The sequence below is a fragment of the Genypterus blacodes genome, unplaced genomic scaffold (genome assembly GCF_046128005.1).
Source record: "Genypterus blacodes isolate CSIRO-AG114 ecotype Tasmania unplaced genomic scaffold, CSIRO-AGI_Gbla_v1 ptg000333l_1, whole genome shotgun sequence".
Classification (NCBI taxonomy): domain Eukaryota; kingdom Metazoa; phylum Chordata; class Actinopteri; order Ophidiiformes; family Ophidiidae; genus Genypterus; species Genypterus blacodes.
The window spans coordinates 42453-60638 of NW_027467118.1; the positions used below are offsets into that span (position 1 = coordinate 42453).

Genomic DNA, 18186 nt, shown 5'->3' on the forward strand with positions numbered 1-18186 from the left:
GTGTAGAGTGGAGAAAAGGTGTGGACAAAAAGACCCATTTAACCACAACAACCTACCTGTGCACTTACACCTACTACCAGGGGGCAGCAGTGAGCAAAGTGTGTGTATGAAGGAGGGATGTAGTGTGTGGAAACGTTTACTTGGTTTACCATTTTTCAGAGGACCTCTAAGGCCTAAATGTTCTCACTTTGAAAAAATGTCCTTAATCCAAGGGTTTTATACACCTGTCAAGCCTCATAAAGACAGAACCAATGACAAACAGCTGAAGAAGCCATGAGAACAACGTGGAGAATCTGTGCAGGAAGTCATAACCCTGAGGAACAGGCAGGAAGTCATAACCCTGAGGAAACGGGCAGGAAGTCATAACCCTGAGGAAACGGGCAGGAAGTCATAACCCTGAGGAAACGGGCAGGAAGTCATAACCCTGAGGAAACGGGCAGGAAGTCATAACCCTGAGGAAACGGGCAGGAAGTCATAACCCTGAGGAAACGGGCAGGAAGTCATAACCCTGAGGAAACGGGCACACCCTCTGGTGGACACAGACAGCAGAGACCTCTGGTAGGAATTAATTTGTTTTTTAATGGAAAGATACCATGTGTATAAAAGGGTCACATTATGTACACACATACACATACACATACAAACACACACACACACACACACACGCGCGTGCCTACACTCCCAGCAGGGCCCGGGCTTCCAGACTCTGAGCCTGCAAAGTCTCACTGGCATAACGTTGAAGAAGCTCCATCTTCTTCCTCCTGACCAAAGCCTCCTCCACCTGCAGACAGACAGGTGAGAGACAGACAGTTAAGAGACAGACAGGTAGAGAGTGTCTCAAAAAATCAACATGTCAACATAAGAATGGTTCACGTTCGTGTGTGTGAGACCTCTTTCTGTGAAGGCACAGGAACATGAGCGATGAAGGTCACACCACCCTCTTCTCCTGTCAGGTCCTCTTGGCTGTCTTCATCACACTACAACACAAACACCAGAATGTTTTTGCCAAACAATGCTGATTTTAAAGTCGGACTGATCCGAACCCAGGACCTTCTTACTATGAGATGGCAGTAACCAGTGAGCAAGGAACACATCTTAGTTTAAAGGTCAACTAAGCAGCCCAAAGGTGAGAATGGAGAGAGATTACAGGTTCCTGTCTGTGTGTTCACCCTGTGGTGACGGGACCAGGAGGGACCCTGGCCCCGCCCCTACCCTGTGACCATAACATGAACAGATAGAGAACTGATGGATGTCTATGTGGTACACGAGCAACATCATGTTCAAAATAAAGTTCACCTCTTCATCTCTGACTGTGTAGATGCTCTCCTCCTCATCCTCATGCTGTTGTTTCTCTCCAGATAGATGTGAATCCTTCTCTGTCCTCCATTTCTGTACTGCCTCCAGCACAGCTACACACACACACACACACACACACACACACACACACACACACACACACACACACACACACACACACACACACACACACACACACACACACACACACACACACACACACACACACACACACACACACACACACACACACACACACACACACACACAAAGTCACCTTCATGTCCTTGTAGACATCCTACAGAGGATCAAACGAGGAAAGAAGTGGGCACCTTGCTTTTCGTACTGAGTCTCCAGAGGAATCAGGACTCCGTCGTCTTCATCTCTGTATCCATAATACTCTGCATCAACATCCTTCATCAGCTCTGCCCTTGTCTTCCTCACGGCTGGGGCGGCTGTGAGGAAGACAAGGGCATATGTTAGATTTTTGTAACGTGAACGTACTGTGATTTACGACTTTATTTGAAGACTACGTACGTTCTTTCTCAAACAGCTCACGGACACCGGGCAGGTCTCTGGCTGCGCCAAAGTACTTATAGCCTCTGTTCCCTGGAACTTCCTTCCCCTCATGATCCAACATCCTAGGACCGACACGCTGAAACGTAACAACACAAACTGTTTGGGTTAGGGAGACGTCAGAGGGACAGACGGCACATCAAAGGTATCAATTACACTTTACCTCGGGAGAAACAGGAAGTACAATTACAGATTAACAAAACAACCCAGAACAGCCGTATGGACTCAAACGCAAGAGCCTGAATCAAATCCCATCATGTCCTAAGATTTTCGGCCATTACAGTCATAATTATACACTTCGCTTTAGTGTGTAGCACATAATGCAGATGTGCTACATGTTAACGCACAGAGGAGCTCCATGGGTAGATGTTACTGCTACTATACCAACATATTTACTACAATAGTGATGATATAGAATGTTTACCGCGTAGTCAGGTCCTCCCAGCTCCTTGATCCTGACTTCCCAGTGACCTTTCTCTCTCAGGAGCTTATTGATCTCATCATTCAGATCTCGAATCCGGAATTCCCCCAGACCAGCTGCACACAAGACCCACAGGATCAGATCAAACAAGGTGTTTGAACATGAAACAACCAACAGCCCGCTGCTGTTGACACAAGGGTCAATGTGGTCAGGGTCCCTGTACTCACCATTCTGGATTTGGGCCACTTTCTTTGAGATCTCACTGATGATCTGAGAGAGAGAGAGAGAGAGAGAGAGAGAGAGAGAGAGAGAGAGAGAGAGAGAGAGAGAGAGAGAGAGAGAGAGAGAGAGAGAGAGAGAGAGAGAGAGAGAGAGAGAGAGAGAGAGAGAGAGAGAGAGAGAGAGAGAGAGAGAGAGCCAGAGAGAGAGGGAGAGAGAGAGAGGGAGAGAGAGAGAGAGAGAGGGAGAGAGAGAGACAGAGAGAGAGAGAGAGAGACAGACACAGAGCCAGAGAGAGAAAGACAGAGACAGAGAAAGAGAGAACGACAGATTTGCAATAGGCCAAACTTCTTAAACATGCTTGCTGCTCCACTCTGCTGCTCAGCCTGTACCTGTCTCCTCCATTTCTCTGCTTTAGGGAGTTCGCTGCACTCTGATGCCAGAAAAGGTCTCCGTTCCTGCAAAATGACACAATCAGTGTGAGTTTAGTGTTGGATGTAAAATCATGAGTGGAATTGGACAGAACAGTAAAACAGCAGAACTCTGTGACCTTGACTTTGCCTTCCTCCAGCTGGGCCTGCCTGAACCGGGCCAGGGCGGTCCTGAGGACAGAGTGGGGACGACAGGACAGGTTAGACAAGACAGATTTCCAGAGAGGGAGAAGGACTCAAAACATTTGTGTAACTGATGTTGCTGTTGATTCAACAAAATAAAGCCATTTTCTAAAATAAAAGTATAAACAAGCTCCAGGCTCCATTCAGACTGAGCTCAGGTCTGAGCAGCAACCTTAACCTGCTGTGATACCAAACTGGTTCTATACTGAAGTATGAAAACATTCATTTTCCACTGAATTGTTTCTTAAGGCTGCAAAGGAAATGCAAAGTCTCTTTTTAGATTTTCTGCCATTGGAATGAATTTCAAAAGCGTTTCTAACCAACTCATCTTCATTAAGTGCTTTATTTTAGGAACGAATAGGTTGAATTTGTTGATTGCTGTTGTTTGCTGATGCGTCACAAAAACAACTGACATTGTATCCCAACATGGTCCATAACATTACATTACATTACGTTTCGGTCATTTAGCAGACGCTTTTATCCAAAGCGACTTCCAATAAGTGTGTTCAACTAACTTCAACTAACTTTCAAACCATCAGTGATGGATGAACAAAGAAAGCCTGAGCTCATGTGTGCACATGAACCCTGAACCCTGACCCAGCTGTTCACACCATGGTTAGGGTTAGAGTGGAGGCAGATGTGAGGGTTAACGTCACAAAGCAACATGACAGAGGTCACACATCGGCCCGGCTGAAGCTGCTGAAGCCACAAATATTTTCTGAACGGCTTTCTGGGGGCTTAAGAGTAACAAGGTCATCTATATCCAAAATCCTTTAACCAAATCTTGTGTATATCATTTAACAGTCACATAATCTACATCTGTTGCTCAAACTACACCAATAATCCGAATGAAACACCTCTACCTAACTCTGGGACTCACAGTACTTACATTGCCTTCTCAGCATTCCGAGCCTGTAGAAACAAAAACAAAGGCTTATTAACCCGACTTGAAAATAGATCATATGTGGACATTTTCAATCACTACCACATTTTCTTTATAACACTATTAACATAATGTGTTCAGAACCACCAAGTATGATTCCATTCTGTGCACCAATTCTGCAAAGATCCCTGAAAGGGAAGTTAAGAGCACGGGCCAGAGGGCCAAACGGATCAGGTTTGGCCCTCAGTACAACTTGGAGATGTTTGCTAAAAATAACATTTTGTCATTTTAAAAGCACAACCACAACAGAATGGACACGGAAAATATATAAGGTTATAATTGTTAAAAGCAGAAATGAGCCCATTGAGTCCGTAAAGGAAATATGAGGTGATTAATTCACAGTTTCGATGTTTAGAACTGCTAGTGCACATTTATCACTGCAGTAACCATCGACAACCCAAACACGGCCCTCTAGCGCCGCCTGGCTGTTGTAGGAGACACGTTCCGCACACTGACACTTCCAATAAACCGAATATTGCAGGTACCCAAACGTTTCCCGGTGGCTGACCATTTCCGTTTTCTGTATGAAACTTATTGACAGAAGTAAATCAAATGTGTGCCGCTGCTGTGGGTTAGCTTAGCTCAGTTAGCTCGTTAGCGCCGCGTTACTTCTGATTCATTGCTAACATTTAACGCCGCGATCGTCCCTCTGACGCGTTCACGCGGTAGATTTGCGCAGTGAAACCACGGGCGAAGCGGCTCGTCAGTATGCATGTAAGCGTGTCTCCTGCTCACCATGTTTGCTGCAGCTGAGCGACTTCACAAGAAGAAATAGTTGTAAACTTTGAGTGTGGAGCTCCGGACGCTAACAACCAGCGCTTCTCTTCTGATCCGGAGCCTCTTTCCGTTTCCGTGTGGGAGAGCAGCTGCACAGCCGCCGCCAACTGGGCGGGAGGGGAAGTGCACACAACAACACCAAGTCGTGACGTCAACACAGACTCGACGCGCTGCTGTTCTCCTCAGCTTATTCTTTACATCCTTACATAGATACCAGAGCGGTGGAGACATTAAATGACTATCGTGTTTTGGAATTAGAACTTGGGACTCAATTAATAATGTCCTGCCTCTGACAGTAACAAATCTGTCCTCTGTCAATTTTAATCTAAAATTGAGCTGATTACAAATAACTGATTGTGATCCCCATGATGGTAACACACATCAGGATCTGACATTTGTTTATTCTTTCGTTCAGAATGAAAAACAGACTAAGAAAACATGTCAAATTCCTGGTTCTTCAGTTTACAGAGTCTGTGTGTGTGTGCGTGCGCGCACGTGCGTGTGTATGCGCAGGGTTAGGGTTCAGCTTCTAGTAGCATTCAAAAGGCTTTAATTTGTGCACCTGTCTGTCTCTAGTGTGCTGTGTAACATCATATGAGCAGACAGACAGACGGTCCGTCTCTTTCCTCCTCCTCTTCTGTGATTTTATTGTTTGGTTAAATTTACAGTCAAATCTTTACAGTAACTCTGTGATATATTGTACAAAAATAACTTTTGGATATTTTGTGAAAATGCTTTCCTATCTCCAAACATTAAATTATTAGATTCTGAGTTGTTGTTTTTTCTTCCATTTGGGCCAAACAGCAAGGGAAAATATATATATATATATATATATATATATTTTCACTTGCTTTATATATATATTTGGACAAATATTCCTCCATTTGAATCCATTCCATCCATTTGAAACTCCATTCCAATTCCAATGAGAGGACGAAATATTAGGAATATTTATAATATCCTAATATTCCTGATATAACCTAACCCTAACCCTAGCCCAAGGGGGTGGGGGGAGTTTAATAGAACAGCACTGTACAATCTTAAACAATCAGCTGGGCAGAAAGGATTCTGCTTTGTAAATCACGACGTCTCTAACAAACTAAAAACGCTACATCTGTTTTGGAAACGCAGACAAAGTCCTTTGTTATTTAGTGTGCATCCCCTTTCCTCCTCCTGTCTGCTCTGACTGGTTGGACCCAAACTGACTGACAGAACTACAGACCAATGAGAAAGGAGGATTAGATGGAATGAATCAAAGAAAGAAGATGGTGACAGAGGGTGAGGGGCGTGGTCAGTGGGCGGGGCTAGGCCATGGCTTCGATGGTGCACTCCTTGGCAAGGTGACCCGACTTTCCGCAGTTGTAGCAGTTCAACTCCGACGCCTTGCTGCAGTGCACGGCAACGTGACCGATCTCCCCACACCTGCAGGAGACGCAAACACACACATCTTAGGTTAGGTTGACTATATATGTATGTATGAATATGTAAATATATTAAGATTTATTACATATAATAAATATTCTTGATTCGACTTTAATTTGCTTGTGCACCTAAACAACATGTTGTTGTGTAGCTGGCCGAAAAGTTTTATCCAACACTGTTTGCTCACAACAGTGAGTAGTTTAGTGGTTGGTCATTGGTGCTTGAACAGGCACTTTGACCCATATAGGCTGTTTACCTGTAGCATTTGACCTTCTCACAGCATTTCTGGATGTGTCCGAAGCCGCCACAGGAGTAGCATTTCTGCTCGTGGGCGTGGTTACAGTCTCTCGCCATGTGTCCCGCTTTCCCACAGTTGTAGCACACATGCTCACGCTCTTTCTTTGGCTCTTTGCACTCTCTAGAGATGTGACCGCCTCTTCCACAGTTATAACAGGCTAAAAGGAAGAGAGGGGCAAGTCAAATCTCGTTTTGGTGGTTTCACTTCTCACTTTGCTGCAGAGATACTTGAATGTTCTCTAAGAGTACATTTATGAAATCTTTACACACATCTTTCAAATTTAGGCAAATCAAAGTGTGTGTATGTGTTTCCACACCGTCCTCAGTCCTGTTACAGTCTCGAGCCACATGTCCAGGTTCTCCACAGCGATAACAGAAGGAGTCTGAAAGACAAACACACATTCAAACCATTGATCAGATGATGTAATACTTGAGTTTGTGTCATAAAAGGAAGTGCATGGTTTGATTTTGAGTATTGATCACTTGATCAAGTTGTGCGTCTGTTTCAGTCAGGTAGAAGGCATTAGAAAGTGTGGGTCCATGTATCTTCCATTCTGTTCAATTCTGAAATAAAAATCAGGAAAACAAATTTCACAACCTAAAATTGTTTTAGAAAAATCTTTTTCAAGCACACAACATTGAATGTTTGTCAAAATACAGCTAGAAGTTCTATAGGTTATACTCTAACTTCATTCAGTGTTACTTTAACAACGTTGAAGTGAAATAAAATAAAGATCAGAAAAGGTGGTTATGCAAATTTGTACTCCACAAATTTTTGTTCCAGAGTAAAGGAATGGAAGGTACACAGACTCTGTCATCATGTTTAGCCTAGCTTAGCATAAAGCCTAAAGGTTGAAGAAAACCGTTAGCTAGGTTAGCAGTAAGCCTAGAAGTGGCCTAGCTTAGGCTACAGAACGTCCTCAGCTATGTGTGTTTTCAGTGTCACCTTTGGCCCTACCGCGACCTTTGCCCCGCCCTCGGCTGGCTTTTGGACAATTCTTCACCCAGTGACCACTGCAACCGCAGCCGTAACACTCATTACTGCTCATCACCACAGCAACCGCTGGAGGGGGGAACAGAGTGTGAGCGAGTGAGAGAGAAGACAGATACCATACAGGAAGTAACAGAATCATTCATAGATTTTATTTCCATCATTTATTCTGTGTGAGATTTTTGTTTCCTCTTCTGCTCTTCATCCTCACTTTGTCATCTGTTCAAGCCTTGTTTTCTCTAAATATGCACAATGCCACGCCTCCTTCCTGCATGAAGTGCCGTTCATTGAACAAATCTCTCTAGATCAACTTGAAGTCTTATCAGCTGGCGATTGATCTGTGGTGCCGTGGCCGGGGTTCTCATTCAAACTCATAATCACACTCACATGTGATTATGAGCCACGAGAAGAAAGGACAGGTCCTTCACATTCCATTTAAAAGTCCAGGGTTTATTCCATTTTGATGTACACATCTATTTTCTTATTTTTCCATTAGCCATAACTCTTGAGGCTGAACTGAGGCATCATATCCCTAAACCTTGACCCTCTAACCCTGACCGTCTAACCCTCACTCTTTCCTGTGTCCCAGCTTTTCCAAGAACCTGACAGATATGCCAGATTTCACGAGTTGAGGTGAGACCTTCAAAAGATGCAGCCCAGCTCTGTTGTTGCTCATTGTTTGGTCCAAACATCAATATGACCTGAAGACAACATGTGCAAAATCACATGCAGCTTCCCACAATGTGAAGGTCATACAACAACCCTTGAACATCTTCATGTGAACAGGTGTGGTGTCTTGTTAGCAACTTTACACACACCAATTTCACAACAAAACAAAGCCTGCAACAAATTCCTCCTCAAACTATATCAGTGTGTGCTGTGTTCAGTGTTCAGATCTGAACAAACAAACCAGAGCAGGACCGGATCAACCCAGACTTTCTGTGCTTACTTGCTCCGTGCTTCTTTAAGTCTAGGATGTATAATTTAGTAATGTGGCACAAATGTGGCATTATTGTTGTAACTCTGTTAGGTTTTTTTCATGTTTTCCAATGAAACAATATAAAGGAAAGTTAGTCTGTCATCGTGTGTGTGCTTCAAATGACATGGCCTGCTTGTTAGTGCAAACTGCCTAAGAGCAATGGAGCTGAACACATCATCAATGGACCAAATGGAGCAGCATATGCAATGAAGGCTGGGCCGTGAACAGACCCAGAAAGAAGGAGCCCCACCTCACAGAGAAGAAACCATATCACTGTTCAGTGAACAGGACCTCTGTGGTTGAATCTCAGAAGCTAATGGTCCAGTATATTGCTGATGTTCCAGAGTGCAACTACGACTACAAAGAGGAGATGTCTGAAGAAGACAGTCGAGAACGAATAGTTCAGAATTGGGTTGCCGCTCAGGAAAGAGAAGGTCCAAATACCTAATAACCATTGTGTTGCGAAAGAACGCCTTGGCAAAGGGCATTTGTCATGCACACGATAAAAGTAGGTGACTTACAATTTTATTGTTTCATCAGAGAACACAAAATTACACTGATCCAACAGGCCATAAATCAATGTAAGAACATCCGAAAAGCCTGATGATCAACCCAGCAGGGGTTTGGTGCAAGGGGGAACAGGGATTAAAGATCTAAACAACTTGTTAGAATGAGGCGATCATGGGGAGGGTAGTAGTAGCTCAGGCAGGAGGCAGTAGCTCAGTCGGTAGAGCTTCCGCTTGGGAACCGGTGGGTTGCCGGTTCGAGTCCCTGCCGAGGTGCCCCTGAGCAAGGCACCGAACCCTCAATTGCTCCCCCCTCTGCGAAAGGGTGGTAATGTAATGTAAGTCGCTTTGGATAAAAGCGTCTGCCAAATGATCGTAATGTAATGTAATGTAATGTAGTCCAAACGTTGCCAGGGGAGAGGAACTTGGAAAAAGTTCCAGAAGACAAAGGCTTTCTCTTCAGAAAGAGAAGAATCAAAGGGAAAAGTGTTTACGTTGATTAATTTGTGGACATCGACAGTTGTCTGGCTCTTAGTGTTGCAAGTTCATAATCACCTAGTCGTGCCACCTAACCAGTTAGGGGCCGGAATGGATGAGTCAAAGCAAGAAGGTTTAAATGTCCATCCCTGAAATACACAGGACCAGTATATGAAAGGATGTACACCATGGTGCTCCACCAGACGACAGAAACATAATTTCACCTACAGCAGAAGACAGCAAGACAAGCCCATGACCAGAAGAGGTATGTAATTGGTAGTCAACTCCATTTTGACTCCGTTGGCTTCATGACACCGGTCAGCTTGTCTGCCAGTCTCCTGCTGAAAGATCTCTGTAAAGCACAACATGGCTGGGATGAGATAAATGGCCAAAGGCATGCCAACGGTTGGAAAAGTTGGCTAAAAGATGTTAAGCACCTCTATGACTTCCAGGTGACCAGGTGTTTGTAACCTTCAGACTTCGGATGCATCACCATAGCATCACTTTTCAGATGCTTCAGCTATGGGTATGGTACAGCCTCCTACATATTGCTAGAAAACAAACAAGGCAAAAGACATTGTTCCATTCTGATGGGGAAGCAAGAGGAGCCCCAGTCAAACAGGTCACAGGTCACAATCCCAGACTTGAATCGACACCAGCTGTCATCGCAGTGAAGATGCACAAAATGTTACGGCAAGATCTTCAGGTTCATAACAACGATCACAGTACCTTCAGGACGGATGGTACCACAGTGCCACTACACCATGTGACCACTGATTGTATTGATCCAAATGATTTGTTTGACAATTATTAAAATCCATGGAGCATTTTACAATTTTATATTTCATTCATTTGTCCCGTTTTTTCAGAAATAATTGCATTTTCTAGACTCAACAGATGTCTACAATCCAACCGAGCGCGCGTGCGCCCGCCCGCCCGCCCGCACACACACACACACACACACACACACTCTCTCTCTCCTAAAAGAAATAGTCGTAAAAGCACTTCAGCACTGATCTTAACCCTTTATCGGGCTCAGTGTTTGGGACTGAGCTGAACCCTGATTGGCCGAATCACAGCTGTGACGTTACGCAACTACACGTTTTACCTTTAACACATCCAACATTTCATACATTCTACGCAACAACTTTTGTATGCATAGTCACCATTCCATAAATATAACTTAAATGTTGTTAAGAACATTCAGCATACAATGACATTTTAATTAATACATAACATACCAGACCTGGTCAAATGACTTGCAGAATAAATCTCGCTACAGGTGTTACAAACTTGTCAAATAAATGCCATAATTATTTGGATTTGTAATAATCCAAATAGTTATGGCATTTATTTGCCAAATAAAATGAGCAACAGCACTTCGACTTCATTCAAATGTTTCGGCATCCTTCAGTCAGTTGTGATTGCAGCAGGAAAACACATTCTGCTTAAATGAATTTAATGAAGTGAATGAATAAACAAATCTCAGTCCGTGTTTGTTCCGTTTGTATCTGAAGCTACCTGTGCTAACACACTGAGCCGTTAGCAGTCCGTTAGCAGGCAGCCGGACGCGGACACGCAGCAGCGCCGCCCCCGCGGTGCTACGAGCTCCCCGCCGCCGCCTCACGAGCGCTTGTCTCCCGGAGAAACGCCACTTGATCTCGGCGAGCTATTTGCGCTCCGGCTCGGTTCTGTGCGGGGCTGAGCGGCCTGTTAGCGGGTACAGCGCAGCAAGATGCTCCGTTGCATATTAGCTTCGCAATAAGTCTTCCACAGCAAGTTCGGGACAACACTGCCCGTCTGTCCGCTCACATCTGTGGGGAGGAGCGGCTTTAACCCTGAACCTTAACCCTGACCCCGCGGGAAGAGAAGAGCTCACCTGAACACAGACAGAGTGGAGGTTTGTTTTCTGTTTTCCTCCTCTGCGCCACACGAGGTCTGCACACGGCTCAGAGATGGACACACACACACACACACACACACACACACACACACACACACACACACACACACACACACACACACACACACAGTGATGGAGTAAATATTGCAGGGGGGGGGGGGGTTAGGGTTGGCTATTGTATCTAAAAGATTACTCAAATGGATTGCAGGCATTTACCATGGTCTGTTCTGATTGGTCAAACTTGTCCACAGGAAATTGGCATTGTGTTGAATTTATTCACAACTGTCAATGATGTTCTGACAGACAGACAGGTAGGCAAACAGAGAGACATACTTGTTCTATCATTTTATTTTCAGTTTTGGAAAAATTTGACAGTATCAGAAATATCAGTGTGTGTCATTCAGTCAGAATGATGGCAGTGCATGTTACCATGACAACCCTATGTTGCCATTGCAACTGATCACAGGAAACAGGACAGAGTAAGCACTGGCTGGCAGCCAGAGGGTCAGAGGTCAGTAAGGCTGTCTCCTGATGAAGCGGGAGAACATGGCGAAGGCTGCGACAGGTTTGTCTGATGGAACCATGTGACCAGAACCCTGCAGAGAAAATCAAATTTTAAACATCTGCACCACGGGTCGGCGTTGTTGATGTTAAAACTAAACCATTTTGAGGATCGATGTTTGTTGCAGGATTTGTAAAGAAATGCTGAAAGGCTCAGACAAGTTTGTTTCTCAGCTTTGAGAGACGTAACATAGCAGGATTCACCTTCACTGTGAGGAAAGCAATGTTGCTGAACTCTTTGACGAAGCCGCCAACCTGCTCACCATCTGTGTCCACATAGGTCCACGGACGCCTCATCACCTCCACCTGAAACAAAAAGACTCACAGTGAGACGTCAGATGTCCCATTCAACTAAACCTTGGTTGGTTTGGGTTAATAGAAAGTATATTGCCTGCGTATAATTAGATTATACTTAAGATAAGATAAGATGAAAGTGTATTATCCCGAGGGAAATTATTGTGAAACAGTTAGAGTACAGTGCAGAATGAAAATAGAACGAGAAACGAGAAATCACCAAACTAGTGCAATATAGAAAACGTGCAAGAGTGCATGCAGATACTAAGTACAACATAATAAGTACACACAACAAGGGGTACGAAGTACATACAATCAGGGAACAGTACATGACAGAACAAATGCAAACTGCCTGGCCAAAAAAAAAGTCACCACCTGGATTTAACTAGGTCTAGGTCTAGGTCTAGGTTCAGCAACATTATGTGCCCAAAGAATGAGGTCAGCTGACTACCTGAATATACTGAATGACCAGATTATTCCATCAATGGATTTTGTCTTCCCTGATGGCACAGGCATATTCCAAGATGACAATGCCAGGATTCATCGGGCTCACATTGTGACAGAGTGGTTCAGGGAGCATGAGACATTTTCACACATGGATTGGCCACCACAGAGTCCAGACCTTAACTCCATTGAGAATCTTTGGGATGTGTTGGAGAAGGCTTTGGGCAGTGGTCCGACTCTCCCATCATCAATCAATCATCATCAATCATCAATCAATCAACAAAATATTAGAGTGTGTGACCTTTTTATTTTAGGTGGCGACTTTTTTATTGGCCAGGCAGTGTATATAATAATCATATGACTCACACAGCTAGCTACACACAGAGAAACATTTCTGGAGAAGTTCTTATGTAGGTGATGGACTTTTTAAATTTAAATTCACCTCCTGGTGCAGAGACTCCACAAACCACTCGTCCCCCATGAAGTTGCAGGCCATGTCCACGTCTCCATTGTAGACCAGGATCCTGTACTTCTGCAGACAAAAAGAAAATTAAGTCGTGGCCACAAGTTATTTTCATTCACACAGGATGATACTCATACCAACAAGTGACTGACAGTAAAAACCTCGCCTCCGGCCAGCATTACAGATTGCTGCGTTGGAGGTTCTGGTCGTGGTCGCAAACAGAAAAGCGTTTTCACTCACCAGCGCTCCGAGTAGCTTGAGGTACTGCTTCCTGACATCCATGAAGAGACGACCATAGTTAAGATTCACCTCAGAGCTGCAAGAGTAAAGGACTCAATATTTTTGATTGTTTTCAGCTTCAAGTTCAATCATGAGCCCAGAGCAGGTGCACTGGTGTGGATAGCACCCCCCTGTGAACATTTTTGCATTATGGATGGATGTGTTCCAGAGAAAAGGAGCGCTTATGGAAAAGCAGACAATTTCTTCTTCACAAGGGACCAAAGCACATCTGCTGACTGCACTGTGTATTCTACATTTTGCCGTCTGGTGGGCAGCACATTCCACACAGACTCAGATATCCCTCATGGGTTTGAGGAAAGCTGAGCCCATCATTTAAATGATCGCCAAGAGGGCGATCACACACAGAGATGCACTTTCAGTTTCCAGTGCACCAAACTGGCATTTGGGAGGAAATACAATAGTGTGGACAGACACACAGACAGACACACAGACGTCCACACTGTTTTCTAACTACCCTACCAGGAATTCTCAACAAATATCATGGATACCATGCATCAATCAGAACAGTGAGCATTGAAAAGAGGAGAGAAGATTTACCTGCAGATGACCCAATCCAGAGCCTTAGGGCTGATATGCAGAGCCGCTTTGACATACCGGTTGTTCAGGTAAAGCCATGAGGGGGTGGAGTTAGTGCAGGGTGGATCCAGACGCACTGAGCGGTGGACAGATGCCAGACCACGTAGCTTCTACACACACACACACACACACACACACACACACACACACACACACACACACACACACACACACACACACACACACACACACACACACACACACACACACACACACACACACACACACACACACACACACACACACACACACACACACACACACACACACACACACACACACAGCTAATAACAGTTGCAGTTAAATAGTTAATATTGTCAGAATGCAGACAAAACTTTAACAAAAATGATTTTGTTATGTTTGTCAACATAGACGTGCCTAGACACCTCAAGCAGAACATAATCAAATCCAAAATCCAAAGCCAACAGGCATTAAGCACCTCCTTTCAGGAGACAATAATATTAAAAGTGTGCCCAAACACTGAATGAATGAAACCCTCCTGTCCAAACGGAGCGGCCAGAGCAGCAAACGACCTCTCTGTGTGGGCACCGAACCATTTTAAAAGATATGAATGTGTGACTCAAGCCCGACCCTTGACTGACAACAATCATGATCCCTCCATGAACAGATTCATTTCTGCCACCCCTGCTCACACGCATGGAGACAGGTGGGCTGAATCTAATTTAAATGAATCGTAGCGTCTGCAGCTCATTGTGACTCTGTCAGTGAAGTGAATGGGCTGTGAGTTTGCTACCATGCAAACAAAAATAAAAAATGGAGACAAGTTTGAATGGATCCAGAACAGACCTGAGTCCACAACTGAGTCCACTGGGATTTGATGAAAGAGTTTCCCAGATCTCTGATGATCAGCTCGCCTCCATCGACACTGGGACAACAAAACAACACATGACTGAGACAACAAACCTCAGCTCACCAGCAGGTGACATTGCTGATCTACAATCACCATTAGATCAATGTAACAAACTCAAATTTATTATTTACTTATTTATTTAACATAACTACACACACACACACACACACACACACACACACACACACACACACACACACACACACACACACACACACACACACACACACACACACACACACACACACACACACACACACACACACACACACACACACACACACACACCTTGACTGAAGGAAAGCAGTCATACTTATGATGTGAGAGATCATAGGTTAAAATGTGTAGCTTACCTGAATCTCTGGTGGATCCCACCTGGACAGGAGGCGTACAGGTTATACATGTTCAGACCTGAAGAGTAGACGATGACCTGAACCTCAGCCAGCTAGAGAGAGCCGGCGACACAGATGCACAGAGAGAAAGACAGACAGAAAGAGACAGAAAGAGACAGAGAGAGAGAGAGAGAGAGAGAGAGACAGAGAGAGAGAGAGAGAGAGAGAGAGAGACAGAGAGAGACAGACTCAAACATACCTCTTAACAGAAAATGAGTGACATGTTTGACATCAGTTGGGTTCAGGTTTGTGTGGTTTAGACTTACACTGTTGGAACAGTTTAGGTTTTTGTTGTTGAAGAAATCACATTTCCCATCATTACAGCAGAAGGCCTGTAGCTCCGCCCACAGATGACTTCCCAGCAGGCCGTGGTAGTAGGCGAAGTACACCAGAGCGTTATCATTCATCTCATAACTGGACATCCCGTTACCCACAGCAATGCCCTGCAGTAAACAGCATCATTATGACAGAACCAGGACCTCCTGGACCACATGACCACCTAGAGTTCCAAGCAAACATCCTGCCAAACATCAGCGTGCCTACAGTCAAAATGTTATGTTGTTACACGACAAGCAACTTACCCCAGCTCATGATTGTGACTGGGGGAGTCGGATCACATAAAGTGCAAATGTGTAGGAACCAAAAAAAGATCTCATCAGAAACTTAAACTTCCTGCAGCAAACAGCTGATTTGCACACCGTCTGTCACAGCGTTGATGTGTTCTATTCCTCTGAGTTCATGCTAGAATTGCCCCCATGCTACGCAGTAATTAAGAGGCAGTCCTGCAGTACTCATATGTACCTGCAGGTTCAGGCTGTCGTCCTCCATCACTCGCTCAGCCAGTGTTGGGATGTAGATTCCTCCGTAACTCTCACCAGTCAGGAAGAGCTCATTTGTTGACAACTCTGGAAAGAGTCTGAAGAACTCCTTCAGAGCCTGATAGTTCATCATGGAGACCTGCAGTCCACAACACAAAACTACAATAATGTGCAGGAAACATCTCAGCATCACTTCACTCCACATATGTGTGTACATGTCTGGAGAGGAATGTAGAGATCACTGATAATAAACACAAACAAGACAAAGTCCCTATAAAAACAATGGAAAAGCAAATAGCTGAGCTAAAACAAACAAAAGTGCTTGAGACAAAAATATAACCGTAACAAAATGAATGTATTGACCAAAGGCAGGTAAATGTCATCAGAGCTGTCAGCCAATAAAACGCCACGTCCACCCAGCTGAAGCTGCTATTGGATGATTGGCCTCAATAAAGAAGCAAATCTACCAGCCTGTAATTAAGCCACAGATGAACTTAAAGTAAATCTGTGTGTGCAGCTGACAGGTGTTTTGTGCTCTAGGAGTGTGTAGGGCTGACCTTTGACCTTTGTGGTTAAGGTCAACTACTGACCTCAGTGTCATTGGTTTTGTATTTCTGGTCATCAGCGTAGGAAAAGCCGACCCCTGCTGGAGACTCCAGGTACAACATGTTGGCGATCTGTCTCAAACAGTCAAGTGTTAGTCATGTGAATGCTGTCTGAACATGCTCCTCCCCACAGCTAGGGTTATAGGTCAGCTCACCTTGTTCCAGGAGGAAGGGTTGTACTCCAACGAGATGCCGTCATCCTGAACCTGAAACATAGAAGTCAGCTCCTCACACCTCAGCACCACATAAAAACATTCAGGCATGGATGATGTCACAGGTCAATCCCTACCAGGAAGGGACCGTGCTCAGTCAAGAGTCCATCCAGAGAGCTGCAACCCGGTCCCCCATTCAACCACAGAACCACTGGGTCCTTGGACGGATCATTCTGAGACTCCACAAACCTGAGAGGCCAAGATCATAAAGCTGGGATTGGCAACCACCATGATCTCAATTGTTGTACATGTCACAGTGGTGTTTTCTGTGTGTGTGTATTGACCAGTAGTGCAGGTGTTTCCCGTCACACACGCTCAGGTAGCCGCTGTACTGTTTGAAGCTGGGCTGCTTCTGCAGTCCAGGCAGGAAAAGGATCTCATCTGCAGCCGGAGCTCCGTCAACTCTCAGCAACAGTGCCAACAGCAAAGCAGGCAACAGCAACATGTGCATCTGAGAGACACACAGACACACACACACACACTGTAGAGTCAAAGGTGTAAACAGAAGAATGTACACGACAGAAAATGTTGCCATTGTTGTTTTTGCACAGTGACAATATTTCATCAATAATCTTCAAACCCACATCATAGATCTTATAAGCTCAAATGTGTAAAGGAGATTCTAAGAAATGCCACATTACTGTTTATGGAGATGTGTAATGCCTTTAGTTTGAATTGTTTCTTGTAGATTTACAACTTCTCCTCTTCGCTAAGCTCCGAGTCTGCACATCAAAACAACCTTCTTCCCACAAGCCACCACGCTGCTGAACAGCTGCTAAACAGGTGACAAGAATAATATCTCAAAACCGATCGATTCCGTCGCATTTCTACTTGAAAATATAGCGACGTAAAGCTTTTTTCATCCGTTCTTTCAAAAATAAAGGCGGAAGCTATCAGCAGTGAGTCAAGCGGCACACCGGATGATCAACACGAGCAATGAGTCCAACAGCTAATCAGCTAAATCTGTTCATCTGACAAACAGGAAACCCTAAGCAGTCTTCCTCCTGCTCAACGTCACTGCCGGAGGAGCTCAGACTGAGCAACAAAGAAAGAGTGTGTGTCTCTCACCTTGTTTGCTCGTCACTTACCGTCGCAACCTCAAACAGGCTGCAACTGTGAAGCACAGCAGGTCACATGACCGCAACATGCAACCGTCACGTGACCACACCCGCCTGACAGTCACGTGACCACACCCACTGCAGAAGTTGTTTTTGGTTTGAAACTTCATT

The 18186-nt window shown here is 44.6% G+C and overlaps 3 protein-coding genes across 5 annotated transcripts; all 3 read right to left on the reverse strand.

Moving 5' to 3' along the window:
- Nucleotides 1–559: 559 nt before the first annotated feature.
- Nucleotides 560–4931, reverse strand: isy1 (ISY1 spliceosome associated protein). Its single transcript, XM_076137736.1, has 11 exons — nucleotides 4805–4931; nucleotides 4016–4038; nucleotides 3063–3114; nucleotides 2905–2970; nucleotides 2521–2563; nucleotides 2297–2409; nucleotides 1834–1951; nucleotides 1629–1751; nucleotides 1297–1409; nucleotides 891–977; nucleotides 560–781 (listed from the first exon to the last, which is right to left on the reverse strand). Exons 1-11 carry the CDS (start codon nucleotides 4805–4807, stop codon nucleotides 674–676), a joined length of 849 nt encoding a protein of 282 aa, XP_075993851.1. The 5' UTR covers nucleotides 4808–4931; the 3' UTR covers nucleotides 560–673.
- Nucleotides 4932–5944: 1013 nt separating this feature from the next.
- cnbpb (CCHC-type zinc finger, nucleic acid binding protein b) lies at nucleotides 5945–11506 on the reverse strand. 2 transcript variants are annotated; one of them, XM_076137739.1, is made up of 8 exons: nucleotides 11398–11489; nucleotides 9956–10069; nucleotides 9747–9870; nucleotides 9597–9667; nucleotides 7512–7628; nucleotides 6883–6948; nucleotides 6525–6723; nucleotides 5945–6268 (listed from the first exon to the last, which is right to left on the reverse strand). In XM_076137739.1, the coding sequence occupies exons 5-8, from the start codon at nucleotides 7612–7614 to the stop codon at nucleotides 6151–6153; spliced, it is 486 nt and encodes a 161-aa protein (XP_075993854.1). In that variant the 5' UTR covers nucleotides 7615–7628; nucleotides 9597–9667; nucleotides 9747–9870; nucleotides 9956–10069; nucleotides 11398–11489; the 3' UTR covers nucleotides 5945–6150. The 2 variants fall into 2 exon arrangements, with proteins under 2 accessions (XP_075993854.1, XP_075993852.1); XM_076137737.1 differs by lacking the exons at nucleotides 9597–9667; nucleotides 9747–9870; nucleotides 9956–10069 and having other exon boundaries at nucleotides 11398–11506.
- A 247-nt stretch (nucleotides 11507–11753) lies between these two features.
- ctsa (cathepsin A) lies at nucleotides 11754–18130 on the reverse strand. Of its 2 annotated transcripts, none has more exons than XM_076137734.1 (14): nucleotides 18026–18130; nucleotides 17242–17408; nucleotides 17035–17146; nucleotides 16901–16951; nucleotides 16731–16817; nucleotides 16124–16279; nucleotides 15589–15765; nucleotides 15284–15375; nucleotides 14867–14945; nucleotides 14021–14169; nucleotides 13424–13499; nucleotides 13163–13252; nucleotides 12187–12288; nucleotides 11754–12017 (listed from the first exon to the last, which is right to left on the reverse strand). In XM_076137734.1, exons 2-14 carry the CDS (start codon nucleotides 17406–17408, stop codon nucleotides 11934–11936), a joined length of 1422 nt encoding a protein of 473 aa, XP_075993849.1. In that variant the 5' UTR covers nucleotides 18026–18130; the 3' UTR covers nucleotides 11754–11933. The 2 variants fall into 2 exon arrangements, with proteins under 2 accessions (XP_075993849.1, XP_075993850.1); XM_076137735.1 differs by having other exon boundaries at nucleotides 18046–18092.
- Between the last annotated feature and the right edge of the window lie 56 nt (nucleotides 18131–18186).